This window comes from Leuciscus leuciscus (genome assembly GCF_965113295.1).
Source record: "Leuciscus leuciscus genome assembly, chromosome: 7".
Taxonomy (NCBI): Eukaryota; Metazoa; Chordata; class Actinopteri; order Cypriniformes; family Leuciscidae; genus Leuciscus; species Leuciscus leuciscus.
The window spans coordinates 18,313,410-18,333,644 of NC_138731.1; the positions used below are offsets into that span (position 1 = coordinate 18,313,410).

Consider the following 20,235-nt stretch of genomic DNA (forward strand, 5'->3'; position numbering starts at 1 on the left):
CATATACCTCTAATATGTCAAATTTATATCATTGCTTAATAAACTGTGCCATTACATAAAAACGTACATCTTGTGTTATATTTGTAACATTGTTAATCCAGTCCAACAACAGATTCCTGACTTAACAAATATCTTTCTGAATCTTCCTCAGGGTATTCCAGGTTTGAAGGGAGTAAAGGTATGAAACCCATTTTAAAGCAATATGGTCATATGATACAGAGATTTGCTCTTAAAGGGGGTTATTAACAAGTGACAATAAATCAGTACTGCATGAGAAAACAGAGAAAAAGGGATATTTTGTTCCCTTTTGCTAAAAACTTCAACACCCATAATGCACTTTTGATTTTGAATCCCTTTGTCGAATAGACTGTCTGTGAGTGGGAATACAAAAATATAGTTCTATCTGTAGGTTTAACAAAAGCCCTGGAGCTAAAAGTCTGCTGAATGGACTTATGCTGACAAATAAACAGGGATATCTGGGCGTGGATAACACAGAGAAAGAGTATGAATGACATTGAATGGTATTACTAATGACATTGTAACTATATAAAGGTAGTTGAAAATCTGCAATCTTACCCTTTAAGCACATCATAAAGCATGAAGAGTGCCTAAATCAACCCTAACCATGGTAAAATTACTATTACGTACTGGCTCGAGTGCCTAGTTGCTTTTATAAAATGGTGGTAATCAAGAAGAAAAACAATTCTTCTGTCAAGCCAGCCCGATCTCACGGCAATTCGTATGTATTTTACGAGGGAGTTTGTATGAATTCGTACGATTTTTGCTAAATCGTACATATTTTATGAGTTGCCCAATTCGTATGGAGGTGAGTGAGGTCGAACGAATTCGTACGAATTAGCCACCTCGTACTCACTCATACGAATTGGTCGTGAGATAGCGTTGGTCAAGCAGTATAGTTCATTAGTCATTGATGTGTGTCTTGAAAATGGTGTAGTAAATTTGTTTTTAATATTTCACTCTCATAGGGAGATCCAGGTGGTGTTATTGGAGTACCCATCCCTCAAAAAGGAGACAGGGGCTTTCCAGGACCACCCGGTTCACCAGTACGGATTTTAATTTCAATGTCCCTTTTTGTGTTCATATTGAAAATGTGCATTTACAATTTATATATTATTGCCTGTTGAATGCTTTAAAATGTTTCATAACTTTTATCTGATTCTCTTTTCATTGTTTAGGGGCAAAACGGATTTCCTGGACTACAAGGGCCACTCGGCCAACCTGGACCAATTGGACCTCCTGTGAGTCTAAAGTTAAAATCTCTAAAACAAATTATAGACTAAAACATTATTAACCGACACCAGTGAACTCTCACCTGAATCTCACACCATGCCATTTTTCTTTGAAGGGAAGGCCTGGTGAAACTGGTCAAAAGGGAGAGCCGGTAACATCTGAAATCTTTTGCATAGATTATAATGTTTGTGTCTAGAGTTTGTGAAATGACTAGAGGCTGTCTTACCCGTTCTTGTTGCAGGGTGACAAGTTGACATTTCTTGGTGAGAAAGGAGAAAAGGTGAGTTCTGGGAAACTATTGGCTCATAACCTTTAGTGGCACTTGCAGCATGTGCTTCAGGTTGTAACAAATTCTGCCTTAGAAGAATACATTTGTGTGCTTCTTACTATTGAACATGACTTGAAGTTGACAATATAATACAAACAATCATAAGAATCAAACTCTGTACCCCATTTGTCAGATAACACCCCCACCTATTGCATTATCAAAGCTGATCAGCATCTTTCCTGGTTTAGTCTCACTCATTATCATGATCATCCCTGTTTCTCTTTTCAGGGACAACAAGGTTTAACCGGTCCCCCCGGCCCACCTGGGAGACAAGATGAATTTGAAGGTCCTGGCACAACAATTTATATTCCTGGACCAATGGTATGATGTCATCAAATCCCCTATGAAATGTATACGTTTTTGTGTGGCTTAGGTGTCCAAATATTTTGGGGCTACATTTATTTGATCTAAGTTACACTGTTAAGTGTTCCTTGTGCCTTGCATGTTTTCTAGGGTGAAACAGGCTCTAAAGGAGACAAAGGAGAAAGAGTAAGTGACCGCACAAAATTGTGTAACTCTATAAACAAATACAACTGGATTGTACAGAATCAATTGTATAATTATAAATATATGATAAAATGTGTTATTGTATATTTTTTTATATAATTTTATATATTATAATATTATGCAATTTTATAATTATATAACATTATTTGTATATATTTGTATATTTGACCTGTAAAACAAAACTTAACCTTGTGATGTTTGAATCTTTGAATTTATGAGTTTGTCTACAAGTTTTAAAGAATAGTAATAAATATTAATTTAGCCTTTGCCCTCTGCACCAAGGGTTTTTGTGCACCATATCAACCTGGAATCAAAGGTGAACAAGGACCACCAGGACCAATAGTAAGTGACTTGTACAAGAACACAACTAAAAGCTTACTTACATAATACATTAATCATAAATCACTCAGCTTTAACAGTGGGATCCACATTTCTTAGACCAATAGCAAAAATGTGTTATCTTGTACTTTAATAATTTTATAGTGGTTTTTTATAATTATAAATTATATTATCAGAATAAGTAGATTCAAAATATTATTTTAAAAAGTCAAATTTTGTTTGTATCTCTTTTGATGACAGCAGCACTTGAGCTGCATGAACTCAACGAGTTTGTTTAAAACCTGATTTAAGAAAGATTCAGAGAGCATTGAAGCAAGAACATCTGACCATCTGTCACAATAATCAATCTTAAATAATTGTATTAATTTATACCATAAAGTAAAATACAACATTGTTAATTTAGGCTTTGAATCCCAGACTTTCCTCCACTGTACATCTTGTTTTGTATTAATTGTGATTGTATGATTGTTGTGATTGTGTAATTGTATGATGTACATATTGTTGTTGACCTTTTCATCATAGGAGTGTTTTATTTATTATGTGAAATCTGAGCTTCACTTTATGTTTTCAAGGGGAAACCAGGCAAAGATGGACAGAGTGGAGAAAAGGTATGGTGATCTTGGACAGTGACTTGAGCAGTGCAGCTGTTGCCAGCTGTTATTTCAGATTTGATAATGGTTAATTGTACTCTCTTATTTTTCAAATACTTAAATCACATTGAACAAGATTATTTTTGAAACCCTTTGTTTGTGATAGGGGGAAAGTGGCCTCGCTGGTACTCCTGGGTTTGATGGCATACAGGTAAGAAATCCCATCTTGGAGGGCCATGCTGTAACTCTAGATATAAAATGCATTTTCTTTTATTATTATTTTTTATTTCAATTATGACTTTGGTTCATGTTAGGGTGACAAAGGAGAAAAAGGACCACCAGGACATGTAAGTGGTTCCAGAATACTTCAAACTTAGATAACGGCTGCAGTAATGAAACTGTACTGATGACTAACAAAGCCACACACTACTTCCACACCTAATTCACTTAGTACAATGTTATGGACTGGTAGTTTCTAATAATACTAATTATCTTACAGGGTTTTGGTCGTCCTGGCCCTCCTGGTCCTCCTGGTCCCCCCGGAGCAGAAGGAGAGAGAGGTGATGTCTGCTTGACGTCTTGTCCTTATGCGGTTGTCCTGACAAATTGTACAGTCTTTTTATCTGTTCATCTGTTTTCTTCATCCACCAGGTTATCCGGGAGAGCGTGGGTATCCTGGTCCCCCAGGTGAGAGAAGCACACTTTGATAAAGTGTTATGTAGAATTAGGTTGGTATAATTTAGTACAATAGTTCACAGTAATGATGATGCTTTCCCTTATGTCCATGGTGACTGCAGGTAGACATATTGAGGGTCCTCCTGGACCTCCTGGCCTTCCTGGAGAGATTGGCCAGAAGGGAGATAAAGGAGTTGATGGAGTGTCTCTTAAAGGTCCAAACGGAGTTGATGGACAACCTGGCCCACCCGGACCACCAGGGCCGATCAGTAAGAACATCTTAAACATAAATGACTGTTTTTGTCATGCTGTGATAATAATCATAACTCAAAAACTTCATGGAAAGAATGGAGTGATTATGTCATTTCTGGTAAGAGGCTAATAGTAATAAGACACAATGTGTAAAGATGATTGTGTGGTTCCTTTGATTGTCCATTCCAAAATGTCATTGGCATTAATCTTGTTTATTTTAGATGAAGACTGTAATATTGAAAAAGGACCTCCAGGCCCTCCGGGACCTGCAGGGTTGCCAGGAGAGGTGGGACAGAAAGGTGAGGCTGTTATTCAGTCATCCATTTGTTCACTGTAGTTTCAGTTTCCTCAAAATTGGTTCTGAGTTTTTCTACTCTTTCAGGTGATCAAGGCGAAAAATGCACAGAGTGCACTGGTTCCGGGACCCCAGGTTTGCCTGGTCCTCAGGGGCCAAAGGGTCAGCAAGGTGAGAAGCAGTGAGCAAGGCTTTGTTTTGGTATGTTTGGACATTCTGAGATTATGCATCATGCTGAATGTTTTCATTTTAGGTTTTCCTGGACAAGTAGGGAGTAAAGGAGAGAAGGGTGTGCCAGGACCTTTTGGGCCTGCTGGAAATCCTGTACGTACATTTTATATTGTTATATTTCTTACTTAGTATGTCAAAGTCCATTTTGTGGCACCAAAAACATTGGATTGGATACAAACTCAATTGGTAGTGCACTGTGGCCACTTTAAATGTGGATGTAAACACAATAAATCCTGTCTGCACAAATCTTACCTTTCTTCTTGCATTTCCTTGGACTTTAGGGTCAAGATGGGTCTCCGGGTTTAATGGGTGCCCCTGGCGCTCAGGGTGAACCTGGTGATGTCTTTGTGGCTCCAGGGTTGAAAGGAGATAAGGGTTATACTGGGACTACTGGAGACAGAGGATTCCCAGGTGTTGATGGGCTCCCAGGAAGAGATGGCCAACCAGGGGAACCTGGAGCCAAGGGAGAGCCTGTGAGTTCAAAGATCTGACTAAAAAGACTTATATACTTACATAGCTGAATTCACTTTTGCATCTAATTCACAGTGCTTCTAAGGCCCAATGTATATTCTGCAGTGTTTTCCTAACCATAGAATATATTTTGATTCATAAATCTTTTCTATGATTAGGCTAGAGTTGGTATTAAGGGTGATCGTGGCCTGGATGGAGATGTTGGTACCACCGGCCTTCCGGGTGAGAGAGGTCCCCCTGGTATCCCAGGTGTAGGACAGCCAGGTGAACCTGGTGAAAAAGGCTCTTCAGGGTTGCCTGGTGCACCAGGAAGCCCAGGATTTCCAGGTCATTGATTTCGAGTAATACATTGGCTTATCCACTGGTTGTAAATAATATGCTCTTTAAAACAACCATAATCCCAAATATCTTTATAGGAAGTAAAGGTGATGCTGGTACAGTAATAAGTTTACCTGGACCTCACGGTGCCCCAGGGCCTCGTGGAGAGACTGGCAGACCTGGTCTTCAAGGTAAATTCAGGTTATGCTAATGTTTCATACTGCTTGAAAACTGCACTCAGTGGTGTAATGCAGAGCTGGCTGTGTTGACGTCTTTTTCACATTGTTACTCAGGTGATAGAGGTCTTCAAGGTGAACATGGACTTCAAGGATTCCCAGGAAACAAAGGTGACCCTGGGCTGCCAGGAATTGGACTTCCTGGGCCCCCAGGGCCAAAAGGTAACCTGCAAGTGCCAGACTGTAACAGTCAAATTAAAAGCTTAAAGGAGAAATGTGCTAAAGCACTGCACCTTTAACTTTTAAACTCTAATTGTGTTCATTGATAACAACAGCTACAGTGGAAAAATAAGTGCTATATAGATTTAGGTTGGGCATACTTTATGATCAAGATATACTACTCTGGATATACTATACTCTGATCAAGATATACTATACTCTGCAAAAAAAGAAAGAAATTGATCTATTCACATTCTAGGGAATGCACATTTATAAATGAGTGTCACATTTTGTTTCAGTTATCTAATCTGTAATGTTTTCTAACTATCCATCTTTCCCTCTGCTAGGATACTCTGGGATTCCAGGTCCCAATGGAATTCCAGGAGAGCCTGGTCAACCAGGCCAGGATGGCTTTCCTGGTCGTGCAGGGACACCTGGGCAAAAAGTATGATGGTGGCTGCCATTTAGATTTTGATGTATAATATTTTATTGAAATTGTCACTTTGTCATTGACTTTGATCTGTATCGTATACAGGGTGAACCTGGCAGGGGTCTTCCTGGTCCTAAGGGTGCCATAGGTCTGCAAGGAGTGCCAGGATTTCCAGGGGAAAAGGGTAATCCTGGAATGGCAGGGGTTCCTGGAACTGAGGGAAGTATTGGGCCACCTGGATCTCAAGGAATCAAAGGTACAGTTATATGTTGGTTTCACATAATGCCTTTGAATAGATTATTTACCATATGTTCAAAATGTACTTTGAGAAGTGAATAAGGAATTTTTAGCAGATACTTTTGTTCCCTGTAACTGATTTTGGAAGGGCATGGAGTGATGAGTGTACACAAATGTGAAAAAAAAAAAAAAAAAAAAAAAAAAAAATTCCTGATGGTTTCATTGATGCCTTTCTAAAAAAAGGAAAAGGTTCCCTTTCGAGGGAATTCAACACTGCATCATTTTGTTGATGCTACGGGAAAGCTTCAGTGGAACTGGTGTCTAAAGCACGTGTGAAATCTTGCCAATCTCATTGGCCACGGCAGTCATATGATGTCATTTGGTAAATGTCTATAAAAGGGTGCCCGCATTAAAGGTGCTCTAAGTGATGTCACGCGTTTTTTAGGCCAAAACATTTTTTTGTCACATACAGCAAACATCTCCTCACTATCCGCTAGCTGCCTGTCCCCTGAACACACTGTAAAAAAAAACGCGGTCTCTCTAGACACCACAGGCTCCACAAACGGCAACAAAAACAAACTGGGCTCACCCGCACCACGAAACACAACAAACAGTGCTCCAGCCAATCACCGACAAGAAGTATTTGAGGGTGGGGTTTGGGGGTTAGTGCGCGTGGACATGAAGGGGGTGTGGAGGAGAGACGAGAGAGAAGCATGAAGAGGGAAGTTTGAATTATGGCCGACACACGACTAAAGAGACGACGTTCCGATGAACAAATTGTAAAGAAGAGGGACAAGGATAAGGAACGCGCGAAGTCCCGAATTTATATCGGAAAAACCCTCAAAATGTGGCGAGAACTCCGCCGGCAGAAGGGCTTCCAATCAGACATTCAGTTGCTCTGTTTTTGCAGAACAGGTAAATCCATTTTTCTTTCTAAATTGACGTTCATGTTCGCCAAACCAACACAAGGATGTAATTAGCTAGAACTATGCAGTCAGCGTTAGCTATTGTGAATACAACATATATGTTTCAGCTAGCGATCAATCTCTATTGTAAATGGACAAGCAAATTCACAGTAGGGCGACAATTTGTGTGAATGATTGTTTTCACCCACTGTTTGTTATGGATTTGAATGTTCATTTATAGGCTATTGACAACTTTGACTAAATTTGTTTACGACGCCGCCGTTGTTTATGCTCACTGGGAAACGCGAAGCTAACGTTATCTTGCTATTATTGCGTCCTTGTATGGGAGCTATAGTTATAACCTCAGGTGGCGAAACGATTTTAAGACAATGTTTCTCTTTTTCTGCATTCTGTTCTGCAATATATAAAAGCATTTATCTAACTTGGTGACATTACACATTGAATGAAGTATCAGTAAAACTTAACTTTGTTTTTAGTGACTACTTTGACTTTCCTTTATGCCGGAAGGGAGGGGAGGAGGGAGGAGACGGGATGAGGAGGAGGGAGGGTCTAGCTAGCCTCTGTTTTGTTTGACAACAATTCGAATGTCAACACTCCCGGCATCACTTAGAGCAACTTTAAACATCATCAGCTTTTTTGTCTTCAGGAAGCTGCTTTGTTTGTGTGTGCATGTGAAAATATATGTGGTTGTTTGTCCATTCAATGCTTAGTTAGACATAATGGCAATCTCTAGGCCTGTTGCGATTTATTAAATAACCGCCTGATTGCGGTTATTTGATCTAATTGCGATTATTTTTGTCAACCACGATTATTGAGCTCTTTTAGAAGGCACAAGAGCCATGGACATGGGGTTCCCCCTCGGTCGAAATCACTCTCAAATTCACTCTTCTTTTTCGGAGGGTAGTTTTCTTTGTAGTTGGTGCCCTACACGGAATGCATACTATGTGTATAGGGAGTAGGGGTGGCAATCACAGGGTTCCTCACAATACAATATGATACTGTACACGATGCATGGCTCACGATACCGATAATATCACGATACAGCAATTCTGTGATAATCTATATATTGCTAGACAATCCTATAATGATACATCACGATATCTGTCTAATTATGAAAACAAAATGCCAGTGAAAAGGTTAAGTGCAGGTTTTCTCTCTTTATTTAACTGTTAGAAAACAGCACAAAGTTTTTCACTCGGTAAATTAAATTTAAAGGGGTCATCGGATGCAAAATTCACTTTTATATGGGGTTTGCATATAAATGTGTCTTTGCAGTGTGTGGACACAACCACCATACAATGAGAAAAAATCCATTCACTCCTTTTTTTTACTCCTCAAAAAGTCTAAACACTCTCAATAATCAGGCCGTTTGGATTTTCTGAGCACTATGATGTCATAATGCTCATGCTCTGCCCATGACCACTGACTGACTGTCCCGTATTAGCATATTTCTGCCCTCAGCCATTCGACCCCCCCCCCCCCCCCCCCCAAACATGTTGTAAATAGACATCTTTGACGCTTTTCACCGAATGCTTACACAGGTACACACGTTAGCATTTGAAAGCAGGCGTCTATCAGCGGATCCCTAATATACACACTGATAGACGGATCCGCTGATAGTCACCTGCTTTCAACTGCTCCCGTGTGTATCTGTGTAAGCGGATTTACAACATGTTTGTCCCATCAATGGTATAAAAGCCGAAGTGCTTCCAGACTTTCAACTTTTATTTTACTCACACTGCTGTCCACCATCCCGTTAAAAACATAGACAGTAAAAGTTAAACTCTTTTTCTTAGGCTTGTTAACGTGTTCACGTTTCCCTCATTCATGTGTTGAGCGCCACCTCGAGGAGCCATGAAGTAGAGATGCTGGGAGCAGGGAAATCTATTTAGAGCACCATATTTTATTAATTAAAATATCAATATTTGGCGCCAGCGTATCGATTATCGTATCGCACGGAGAAGGTAATTGGCAATCATTGACAAGTTAAAGCTTACTGGATGGGTAAGAATAACGGTTCATTTGTGTTAGTTATTTTGGCTGCAGGTTGTTAGATCCAGCATTCTGTCCACTTTAAATCAAAAACAGAGATAAAGCATTGCATAGGATTGGATTTATGTAAATGAATTAGTGAGAGAGAGAGAGGGAGTGGAGAGAGATTGGGCTTGTGAATTGAGTTTGTGCAACGTCTCTCTACTAATAGTGAAGCTGTTAGTTTAATTACTTAATTACGTAATAACCATCAAACCCCTAAAACTGTCAGGGTTCTGTCACTTCAGTCTGTTTATTCTTGGTTGATTAAGAGCTCTGACTCTCCCTCTGTCCACATGAGTTGGCCTGTGTGCGGAGTGTGGTATTCATATCCTGGCACTTCAGTCTAGTTTGGTTTCGGTTCTGTATTGGGATGCAGACATGCTCCGTGTATTTGTCTTCTGTTGTGAGCGCATGGGACGAGCATTCACTCGTTCTAGTGCGCTCTGGTTTGTTGTGTGAGCGTGCGGTTTTGAGGTTGCTCTGCCCGTACGCTCTTCTGTCTGTGTGTGTTGTTGTGTTTTGTGTAGCATGCGGTTCGTGTTTTCATCAGCCAAGTGCTTTCATTCAGTGTTTTGTCTTGTACTTTACAGCATGAGGCTTTTGTTTTTCACTGGCTGTGTCCTTTCATGTTGTCATGTTCTGTGTGAACAAGCGGCTTATGAGTGTTCTCATTAGCTGTGTGTTCATGTCTTGTTTTGTTTGAGCACATGGCTTGTCATGTATGTTTCCTTGTGCCATGTGCTCTCCTGTCTATTATCTTTAGCCCGCCCATCTTGTTACCTGATTATTGGTTCAGCTGCCCTACTTCGTTACACTCTTAGTTTGCTGCCCTATTTATTCTCCTTGTGTTTGCAGTCCTGTGCAGGATCGTCTTCAAATGTTACCTCTTGTGTGTTTCCCTCCCTTGTTGTCAAGTCAAGTCCTGCTGTCGGTCCTGTTTTCACCCTCGGGGTAGTTTACATTTTGTATTAAATAAAAGCCATTATTCTACATTATTGAGTCCTCACATCATCCCTTCACCCCAACCTTGACAAAAACAGACATTGATTGTCATAATCGCATAATAGCAATAATTTCTTAGACAATGAACGGTATGCCAAATTACATAATCGTGACAGCCGTAAGCTCAAACAGGTTTAGGAGATGTGCATTTCATTTTTGGGATGAAACCACAACTTGTGTGATATATATTTAGGAGTGGAGCTTGCTCGATCAGCTCTGCTCTTTCCTGGCTCTTTTCAAAAGGGATGGGAGCCAGGCATCTGCACCTCGCAGATTGTTGGAAACACAGGTGGAGCTGGCGGAGGAGTTCAAGACAGGTATATCCCTTTCTCTTCATGTGTTAGCTGCGGTGCTCTCAGCAGTGGTGGGACGAGTACTAAAAAATTTTACTTAAGTACAAGTATTGCTACTTAAGGAATAATTTACTTAAGTACAAGTAGAAGTACTGAAAAATAATGTGACTCAAGTAAGAGTAAATAAGTAGTTTGCTTAAAAACTAGTCAAGTAACTACATTACAAAGTACTTTAGTATTATTTTTCTATTTTTACCCAAAATGGGGAGATGATAGTGATATGGAGCGCTAAACACTCTCATGTCATATCTGCTTCATTCATATTGGAAGCCCAGTACTGATTCATACCTCGCACAGAAAGTCCACAAGTGAGATTCATAGAAGTATTAAACGTTTCAGGAAATGCCTTATATGGATATAATAACATGCAAATGTTTTGACTGATGAAACATGAAGACAAACACATGATAGCGATAATATATCTGTGTTCATCAAGCTATCTCAGGTATTTTCATAAGAATGATGTATGTCTACAAGGGATAGCTCACCCAAAAAGGAAAATTAGCCTATGATTTACTCACCCTGAAGTCATCCTACAGTAGGTGTATATGACATTCTTCTTTCAGACGAATACAATCAGAGTTATATTGAAAAATGCTTCCAAGCTTTATATGCTTCCAAGCTTTTTAAGGTAAGAGCAAAACAAAACCCAAGTCACGAATTAGCAATTTTCTTAAAATAAATGTCGGAGGATTTCTATATAATAGAAGAGGAGCTTCAGTTTGTTGCACAGCCCTATTTGTTTAAACCGCGAAAGGCATCTAGCTTATGATACTCCTTACATTCTATGTCATACATGCGCCACGGGTTACTCTTGTGGTGCAAGTCGACTTGCGTAGTATGCGTAAGGTCGGCTGGCGGAAGCTAGTTATTTTAGATTATAAAGTTATACATATGGGTATATTTCTTACAAAAACCCATGGCTTCACCTCCGAAGGCCTTTATTAACCCCCTGGAGTAAAAGTGGAGCACTAAAGTGGCTTCAAATTTTTTCCAGCCATTAACTCCCATTATAAAGCTTGGAAGAGCCAGGACATTTTTTTTTATATAACTCCAATTGTATTCATCTGAAAGAAGAATGTCATATAGGAGGACTTGAGGGTGAGAAAATCATGGGCTAATTTAATTTTTTTTGGGTGAACTAACCCTTTAATGCAATGCTAATCAACATAGCCTGTATCATATAATTTAATCAAATATATTCTCACTCTGTTTAAGAAGCACCATGAAACCAGAAGTAATTTCAGACACGACTGACATGTACTGTGATTTTGAACAAAAAATTATATTAAACTCATAAATTGTAGTGTTTGACAGGATGCTAAGCAAACATATTAGCTTTCCCTGTTGTCAAGAGTGATTGTTTTATTACTAATTTTGAAAAGTAAGTCCAGGTAAGATCATTTGAATGTTTTCATTTGAATCATTTCATAATTGAAAGCAAAGAAGGTTAAGTGAGAGGTTCGAAAAGTAGTTTCAAAAGTGTCTAAATGTCAGCTTGCCCTGTTGCTCTGTCGGCACCTTTGTCAAAGTACTTTGTACTTTTGGTGAAAAATACATGTAGCGAAGTTGAATACTTTATTTTTATTCAACTCAAGTAAAAGTAAAAGTACCACAATTTAATTATGCTCAAGAAAGTAGAAAAAAATCTACTCAAGTACTGTAACGAAAGTATTTGTAATTAGTTACTTTCCAACTCTGGCTCTCAGGATGTTTCCAGTCATCAGTGCTCCTCCCTTGTGAGCCTTCCGTTTCTCCTCAATCCACAAAGCAAATGGCCCATGCCATCGGCTATTCAATGGCTGCTATGATTGTCACAGAGAGGCGTCTGTGGCTTAATCTTTTGGGGATAATGGAGATCGAGAAATCCTTTCTCCTCGATGCCCCAAATCTTGCCCTCTGGCCTCTTTGGTGCTGCCATAGAAATGTTAGACAAGAGGTTCAGAGAGTGAAGGTTCAGTCTGTGGTTTTTAAAAAGTTCATTCCTCACTGTGCGTGCCCACAGAAAATCTAAGGGCAATTATAGGAAACCCATCTTGGCTCGTAGGTCTGAGGACTCAAAGCTGTGCAATCCTTGTTAAGTTTTCTTCGTTAGCTGCATTAGCATGTATCCCTGATGGATCCATGAAGAAATTAAGGAGGGCATGTCAAACAGAGATGGAGTGTAACATTCTGTCTCTCGACACCCCCTTCCCCTCCATCATAAGTCCCAAGATGGGGTTGGCTCCTCATGAGACCTGTGTGGCATCAGCACACTTCCTTGCTGGAATTGCGATAAGAATAAACAACCATCAACTGATATAAGGGCTACTTAGCAGAGAGGTTGTAGGACTCTATTTTCAACCCACTGTTTCGGTCCAGTTTAAAAAAAAAAAAGGATATGTTGGCACACTTCTCTAGGAGACCTGCTTAAAACAGCCAGCGTTTTCCTTTGGTGGATCGATGGTAAACGTCTTTCAGTTGCTTTTTATTAAGGTGACACCCAGGGAGAAGGGCAGTTGAAAGAAAAGAAAAGTGGCCTTCATCGCTATTAGCTTCCCGCTTTCTCTTCTGTCACCCGGGCGATAGTGTAGAAAAAGCTTATAGGCTGGAAGATTTTCCTGGCTGGATCTCCTGAAATTAATTTAGCTATTCTCCTCTGAGGGATTGAGGGTTAGAGCAGCAGTTGATAGATTAGATGGATCGAGTGAATATCCCTTGCTATCTTTTGTATCCTCCTCCAGTTCTTTGAGACTTGATGCTGAAGTATTTGATCCACTCAGTTGGGTTGCTTTTAAGGAGCTTTACTATTTGCTAAGGCCTGTGGACAGCTAATGTGGCGGAGCAGTAGTCTGCTCTCTTCCAGAGTGGAAGTTGTCGGTGGACACAGCTAAAGCTGCGGCCTTCCTAGTTAGGCAAAATTACATACGGTAACAAAGCATTAATTTATTAACAGTCCAGCAAGCAAGTTTATAAAGTTCTTTGGCGTAGGTCCAGTCCGTAGTTCGTAATCCGAGGGTAACGGAATCTGCATTTCCTGCCTGAAGACGAAGGCAGGGGCGCATCCGACCCCCTGGGAGGTATGGGTAGGGACCATCCTGGTGGTGGTGGTGGTGGGGAGGATGGCGGTGAATGTTGGCATCAGCATCTGCAAACTCAGACATGTGTAAGTACCGATCTTTTATACTACGAGTATTAGAACACGATTGGTTAGATGAGAAGGTAAGTGACGTAACAATTGAGTCTTCCTGGCAGAACTTGCGCTAAAGCTTTCATCTGGTTTCCTGGGGGCTCTAGCAAGGAATTTCTGGCAAGTTTGAAGGGGGCATCTGAGCTGCAGAACATTTTTGTGCTTCTAGGCGCTAAAGCACTTGGTCACATTGTATGTGTCTTGTATGGCAATCCTAGACTCAGATCCTTCAGGTTGGGCTATGCTTGGTTCGCTGCAGCTGGTGCGCAGGCGTTCATTTAGTATGGTGTAGTGGGCGAAACGTTCCCATAGTGTTGTCAAAATTCCCTTGAAAGGGAATGGCAAAGGTTGAGTATGTAACCCAGGTTCCCTGAGAGGGAACGAGACACTGAGCCTCGTTGCCATACTTCAGGTATGCCTGCGCATATTCCTTCTGACGATTTAAAGTTGATGAAGTTTAATGCGGGCACCCTTTAGTAGACATGTCAGTGACAGCGTATGACTGCTGTGGCCAGTACTGCTTCAGACATCGGTTTCGGTGAAGCGTCCCTATATCATCAACAAAATTTTGCAGCATTGAGTTCCCTCTCAGGGAACCTAGGTTACATATGCAATCTTTGATGATTTGTTGAATGTGGCATCACAAAAGTTCTTTGAACATAAATTCACGAACACCATCCTTTCATAGGATGGTATTGGTGAATTTACGTTAAAGAACTAAACAGCTCTGCACAGAGTTAAATGCATTGGGCAAAGTTGTGAAAGTACCTTTAGGTTGACTGAAGATCCGGCATGTTCTGGATACTTTGCATATGTTGTATTGTGCATGCTAGGCGGAAAATAGAGCATTGAAGTAATCCACTCTAGATAATGACTGTGTTACAGAGGTGGCTTGCAGGAAATTGAAGAGGATGGGTTCAAGGGGTATAATAACTTTAAAGGGATAGTTCACCCAAAAATGAAAATTCTGTCATCATTTACTCACCCTCAAGTTGTTTCAAACCTGTATGAATTCCTTTTTTCTGCTGAACACAAAATAAGATATTTTGAAAAATGTCGGTAACCAAACAGTTGATGGACCCCAATGACTTCCATAGTAGGAAAAAAAATAAAATACTATTTAAGTCAATTGGGTCCATCAACTGTTTGGTTACAGACATTTTTCAAAATATCTTATTTTGTGTTCAGCAGAAAAAAGAAATTCATACATGTTTGAAACAACTTGAGGGTGAGTAAATGATGACAGAATTTTCATTTTTGGGTGAACTATCCCTTTAAATTCATTTTGATTTTTGCAGGTGACCATGGACCGCCTGGAGTTCATGGTGCGGTGGGGCCGCCAGGTCCTCCAGGACATGGAGAACCTGGACCACCTGGACCAATGGGACCACCTGGAGGCCCTGGACCCCTTGGTGAGTTTTTCAAGCGAGTAACACCCACACAGGTGTATAGTATATGCACACACATGCATAGATGTTCACATATTACATGGTTTGTAACATTCCATGATGACATCCCAGGTCGGATAGGTATAAAGGGTGAAAAAGGTTATCAAGGTCTACCTGGTCTGGACATGCCTGGCCCTCCAGGAGACAGGGGTAACCCTGGTGTCCCAGGTCTAACAGGATCTAAGGGATTTCCTGGTCGACCAGGAAATCCTGGAAAAGATGGCTTTCCTGGTGAACGTGGTGAGTACTTTTTTGATACCCATTTTCTGGCATTCTCTTGACACATACTTGTTTATCTTAAGTTGATTCATATTTGGATTTTTATTTGGATTTTTTCAGGTCCAAAAGGAGAAATTGGAATCATGGGAATGACAGGAACCTCTGGATTTCCAGGTCTCATTGGAAACCCTGGAGAACCTGGACAAAGAGGTATGAAAACACATTTAAGACTATTCTTTTTATTTGGACTAAATAAGATAACTTTAGCTTATTCTGGCAGAGGCACCTGCAGAGTTGCATTAGCTAAATCTTCATGATGATGTTCTGTCTCTTTCAGGTGACCCTGGTTTGATTGGGATCAGGGGAGTGTTTGGTGATTCAGGTCCCAAGGGTGAGAGGGGAGATCAGGGTCTACAGGGGCCACCTGGTAACATGAGTGATGTGGATATGGGACACCTTAAAGGAGATAAAGGAGACAGCGGAGACCCAGGTACTTAGAGCAGAAGGTGTTTGCCATAGATGTTTCAAGATCAAAACCAATGACATTTTTTTTGTACAGTCTTGACGACTGTAGAACAACTGGACAAACTAAATCTTTTTAAATCAAAATGTTGTCAGACATTTTTTTCTGTTTTAAGATAAATAGATGCAAGTAAATAACAATAATCTTTGATTTAAATGTTAAGGAAATACACATTTCTGGATTGGTGGCTTCCAATGAGAGCAATCATCAAAGATTTTGCTGATTTTCCTGTTGAAAATCAGTGAACTGTAAACAAAAAAAATATTTGTCTATCAGGTGATCCTGGTCCTGCTGGAGATAAGGGGTTCCCGGGAACACCCGGAGACCCTGGAATGCAAGGAAAAGATGGAATGCCAGGATCACCTGGACAGCCAGGTTAGTCCCTAAAGCAAAAATCTGACTTTTAAAAGGCAGTTTAAAATTATGATAAGCACTATGATACAATAATGTTATTATGAGAACATTATTTGATTACTGCATCTACACTGTAGGTCTGAAAGGAGACTCTGGAATCCCTGGGGATCCAGGACGTATTGGAGAACCTGGAGACACAGGTCCAAGAGGAGACATGGGACTTCCAGGTGCATATAGCTCTCTACTCTTCTACATGTGGGTTAATAATACAGAAAATAAAATAAATAAATTAATTGATTAAAAACAGGAAGGAAAGTGGGTAACACTTTAGATTAAGTTCTGTAAATTATATTAATAATTCTCACTATTAATTTGTTGCTTATTAGCATGCATATTACTAGGATATTGGCTGTTATAAAGCACATAATTATTCTGCATGACCATATTCTGAATCCCTTAAATGGTTAGTTCACCCAAAAATGAAAATTCTGTCAGTAATTACTCACCCTCATGTTGTTCCAACCCCGTAAGACCTTCGTTCATCTTCGGAACACAAATTAAGATATTTTTGATGAAATCTGAGTGCTGGCTCACTGCTCCATAGGCTTCTATAGACGTTATAACTTGCTGGCCCAGAAAATGCATTAAAGACATCGTTAATATAGTCCAAGTGACTCCAGTGGCTCAATCTTAAGTTTATAAAGCGACGAGAATACTTTTTGTGCGCAAAAAACAACAAAAATAACGACTTTATTCCACTATTCATATCCTTCTCTCTGGGCCTCGAGTTTTTTCACGTAGTAGAACTGCGCAGCGCTTCTGTGTTGTACACACGCATCACACACATGACCAGCGTCGGCCAATAGTGAGCCTACGTGTGACGTGCAACACAGACGCGCTGCGCTAAAACACTACGTGAAAAAACTCGAGGCCCAGAGAGAAGGAAATGAATAGTGGAATAAAGTCGTTTATTTTTGTTTGTTTTTGCGCACAAAAAGTATTCTCGTCGCTTTATAAACTTAAGATTGAGCCACTGTAGTCACTTGGACTATATTAACGATGTCTTTAATGCATTTTCTGGGCCAGCAAGTTATAATGTCTTAGAAGCCTATGAGGAGTGAGACAGCTCTGAGATTTAATCAAAATGATCTTAATTTGTGTTCCGAAGATGAACGAAGGTCTTACGGGGTTGGAACAACATGAGGGTGAGTAATTACTGACAGAATTTTCATTTTTGGGTGAACTAACCCTTTAATCCTACCAAATACATAAACTTAACAACTACCTTACTAACTATTAATTAGCCGTAATAAGTTTATTGAGGCAAAAGACATACTTAATAGTTAGTTAATAGTGAGAATTGGACCATACTCTAAAGTGTGACCGGGAAATGCTCTTAAAATGTACATTGCAATGGTGTACGCCAATCGTTCATTTTTATAATTATGTTAAAACTATTTATTTTCTTTATTATTCTAAGTAAAAAGATAAGTGCAAATATTATAAATTATGAATCCATAAATATCTTTACGATTATTGGAGAGTCACACCACAAAAATATGTAATGTGTAATGTATAAAGATAGTGACACGTGAAGACGCAATGGCTCTGCGCCTTCCTACACAATGTTTATTAGGCTAGTTTTTGTGTGTGTGTGTGTGTTTAGCTTAACCACAAATGCGAATATTATATATGATCACACAGAATTACTGAATATCAGAAGAAGCTGCTGTCATGATCCCGGTGCTGTGTCTTTTGTTTTGTATGGACTTTTATGTTGAAGTGTATTCTCTGTTCTCATTGTTTCAGTGTTCTCTTCCTGTTTTCTGTCTCTCCTTGTTGTCCTATTAGTTGTTATAATTACCGTCATTGGTTACACCTGTCTTTAATTATCAAATTTTTTTTTTTAAGCTTGTGCCTTTTAGTTGGTCTTTGCTAGTCGTTGTTTGGTGGTGATCTTGTTCTTGTCTTGGATCATGACTTCATGGATGTTCCTGTTTTTGCCTGTTTTGCCTGTTTGAGGATTACAATCAAGACTTTATTGAATTTGCAAATTTAACTTCCCTACACTCTGTGTGCATTATGACTCTGTATTCATTCTGAATGATTTGGTAATACTTGAGTCATTACTAGTGGGAAAACATTATCTTACCTTTAGAATTAATTATACATTATGAGTTCTTCATGTTATTTATGAACCTGTATAGTAGTTCTTAGTAGTCATCTGGGAGGTATGACATTTTTAAAATTATTGATTAGCTAATTGTTAACTACCACATTCGATTTAGCACTATTACATACAAATTCGTTAATCAATTAATCGTTAATTAATTCTTGTTAGTTAATAGTAGTTACTAGAATGTTAATTATGCATTACTCATTTGTTCCTGTGTAAAAATATTGCCTGAAGAAGCCACTTTGCTTAGGGATTATTTTGATAGGACTCATGGGATCTGTTTGCACAGCCGTCCTTTTAATTTATAGCTGTGTGGACAGTGTCACAACATATAAGAAAATAAAGATGTTCTCAAATCAGAACCCGTGGATGAATAAAGCTCTGAAATCCCCTGAAAGCACAAAACAACACTTTTAAATCTGGTGACACCAGAGTATACTGTATAAAGAAGCAAGGTCAAGACTGAAGAAAAGCATAAAAAAGGCCCAAAATACCTACAGATAAAGGGATAAAAATCATTTCAGCAGTGCTGACGCACAGAGTATGTGGCATGGTATCAGGAAAATCACAGACTACAAGAGTAACTCTGTCTGTTCCACTCCACCATCCACATTTGACCATCCACTCTGTCCTGTCCCACTTGGACAGACAGGGCATGTGAGAACGTTTTTTTATTGACTTTAGCTCTATTTTTAATACTGTGAACACAGTAAGCTCATTCTTTAACTTCATGATCTAGGACTCAGCTCATCATTGTGTAACTGGATCCTGAATTTTCAGGTGGTGGGATTAGGCACACATCTGTCTTCCACCATAACGAGCACTGGCACACCACAAGGATATGTACTGAGCCCCATCCTTTTTTTCCTTTTGATACATGACTGAGTTGCTGCATTTTCTAATAACATCATCAAGTTTGCGGATGACACAACAGTGAGTGGAGGTACAGAATATGGTAAGCTGGTGCACAGAGAACAACTTGACCCTCAACACAAAGAAAACCAAGGAGCTAATTATAATTTTTGGGAGATCAGAAGCTGGAATACACTCCAGTTTTTATCAATGGAGCCAGAGGGGACAGAGTGTCAGTTTCAAGCTTCTGGGCGTGTGCATCTCAGAGGACATCACTTGGTCCATAAATACTACTGCATTGATCAAGAGAGCACAGCAAAAAATAATAAAAATTCCTAAGGATGTTAAGGAAAGCTGGTTTGCCTCAACAAATGCTGATTACCTTCTAACAGTGTACTAGAGTATCTTAATATACTGCTCTTCAGTGTGGATTCTTAGCTGCACAGCTAGCGATAGGAAAGCGCTCAAGAGGGTTGTCCTGCGAGCACAGAAAATAATCGGAGTTGAACTACCAGCACTAGAAGATATCTCTGTGATTTACATTGTCTGACAAAGGCTGTCAGCAATCAGCATCTGTAAGGACCCTGCACACCCATGCCGTCATATGTTTGAATTACTCCCACCTATGCGTTATAAGGCATTTTATGCCCGTACTTCAAGACTGAGGAACAGCTTTATTCCCAGAGCCATAGATGCTCTGAAGCAAGCCAATATGAGTTTTATTTTTACTTTCAAACTGTTCTGTAACTTAACTGTTTTGTAATCCCTTAATTGCTGTACAGAGAATGTGAATTTCACCGGAATAGTGTGTATGTCACGGGTGTGTGGTGCGGGTTGAAGGAGACTCAAAGTCCAAAAGC

General features: G+C 39.7%; 1 protein-coding gene and 1 long non-coding RNA gene across 2 annotated transcripts in view; both read left to right on the top strand.

The window, feature by feature from the left end:
- Window positions 1-20,235, top strand: part of col4a1 (collagen, type IV, alpha 1) — a 72,261-nt gene that overhangs the window by 39,822 nt on the left and 12,204 nt on the right. Inside the window, exons 8-36 of the mRNA XM_082175796.1 lie at window positions 152-178; window positions 987-1,064; window positions 1,197-1,259; window positions 1,367-1,402; window positions 1,493-1,531; window positions 1,808-1,900; window positions 2,033-2,068; window positions 2,369-2,428; window positions 2,998-3,033; window positions 3,182-3,226; window positions 3,330-3,362; window positions 3,515-3,575; window positions 3,667-3,702; window positions 3,813-3,959; window positions 4,164-4,241; window positions 4,325-4,408; window positions 4,491-4,561; window positions 4,750-4,941; window positions 5,098-5,266; window positions 5,356-5,448; window positions 5,551-5,655; window positions 6,000-6,097; window positions 6,188-6,338; window positions 15,102-15,215; window positions 15,324-15,491; window positions 15,591-15,680; window positions 15,808-15,960; window positions 16,270-16,368; window positions 16,485-16,574. Coding sequence (XP_082031922.1) covers window positions 152-178; window positions 987-1,064; window positions 1,197-1,259; window positions 1,367-1,402; window positions 1,493-1,531; window positions 1,808-1,900; window positions 2,033-2,068; window positions 2,369-2,428; window positions 2,998-3,033; window positions 3,182-3,226; window positions 3,330-3,362; window positions 3,515-3,575; window positions 3,667-3,702; window positions 3,813-3,959; window positions 4,164-4,241; window positions 4,325-4,408; window positions 4,491-4,561; window positions 4,750-4,941; window positions 5,098-5,266; window positions 5,356-5,448; window positions 5,551-5,655; window positions 6,000-6,097; window positions 6,188-6,338; window positions 15,102-15,215; window positions 15,324-15,491; window positions 15,591-15,680; window positions 15,808-15,960; window positions 16,270-16,368; window positions 16,485-16,574 — 2,545 coding nt within the window. The remainder of the gene's footprint in view (window positions 1-151; window positions 179-986; window positions 1,065-1,196; window positions 1,260-1,366; window positions 1,403-1,492; window positions 1,532-1,807; window positions 1,901-2,032; window positions 2,069-2,368; window positions 2,429-2,997; window positions 3,034-3,181; window positions 3,227-3,329; window positions 3,363-3,514; window positions 3,576-3,666; window positions 3,703-3,812; window positions 3,960-4,163; window positions 4,242-4,324; window positions 4,409-4,490; window positions 4,562-4,749; window positions 4,942-5,097; window positions 5,267-5,355; window positions 5,449-5,550; window positions 5,656-5,999; window positions 6,098-6,187; window positions 6,339-15,101; window positions 15,216-15,323; window positions 15,492-15,590; window positions 15,681-15,807; window positions 15,961-16,269; window positions 16,369-16,484; window positions 16,575-20,235) is intronic.
- On the top strand, window positions 6,345-10,534 carry LOC309503205. Its single transcript, XR_014207567.1, has 2 exons — window positions 6,345-6,743; window positions 7,877-10,534. It is a non-coding gene; the product is annotated as an uncharacterized lncRNA (long non-coding RNA).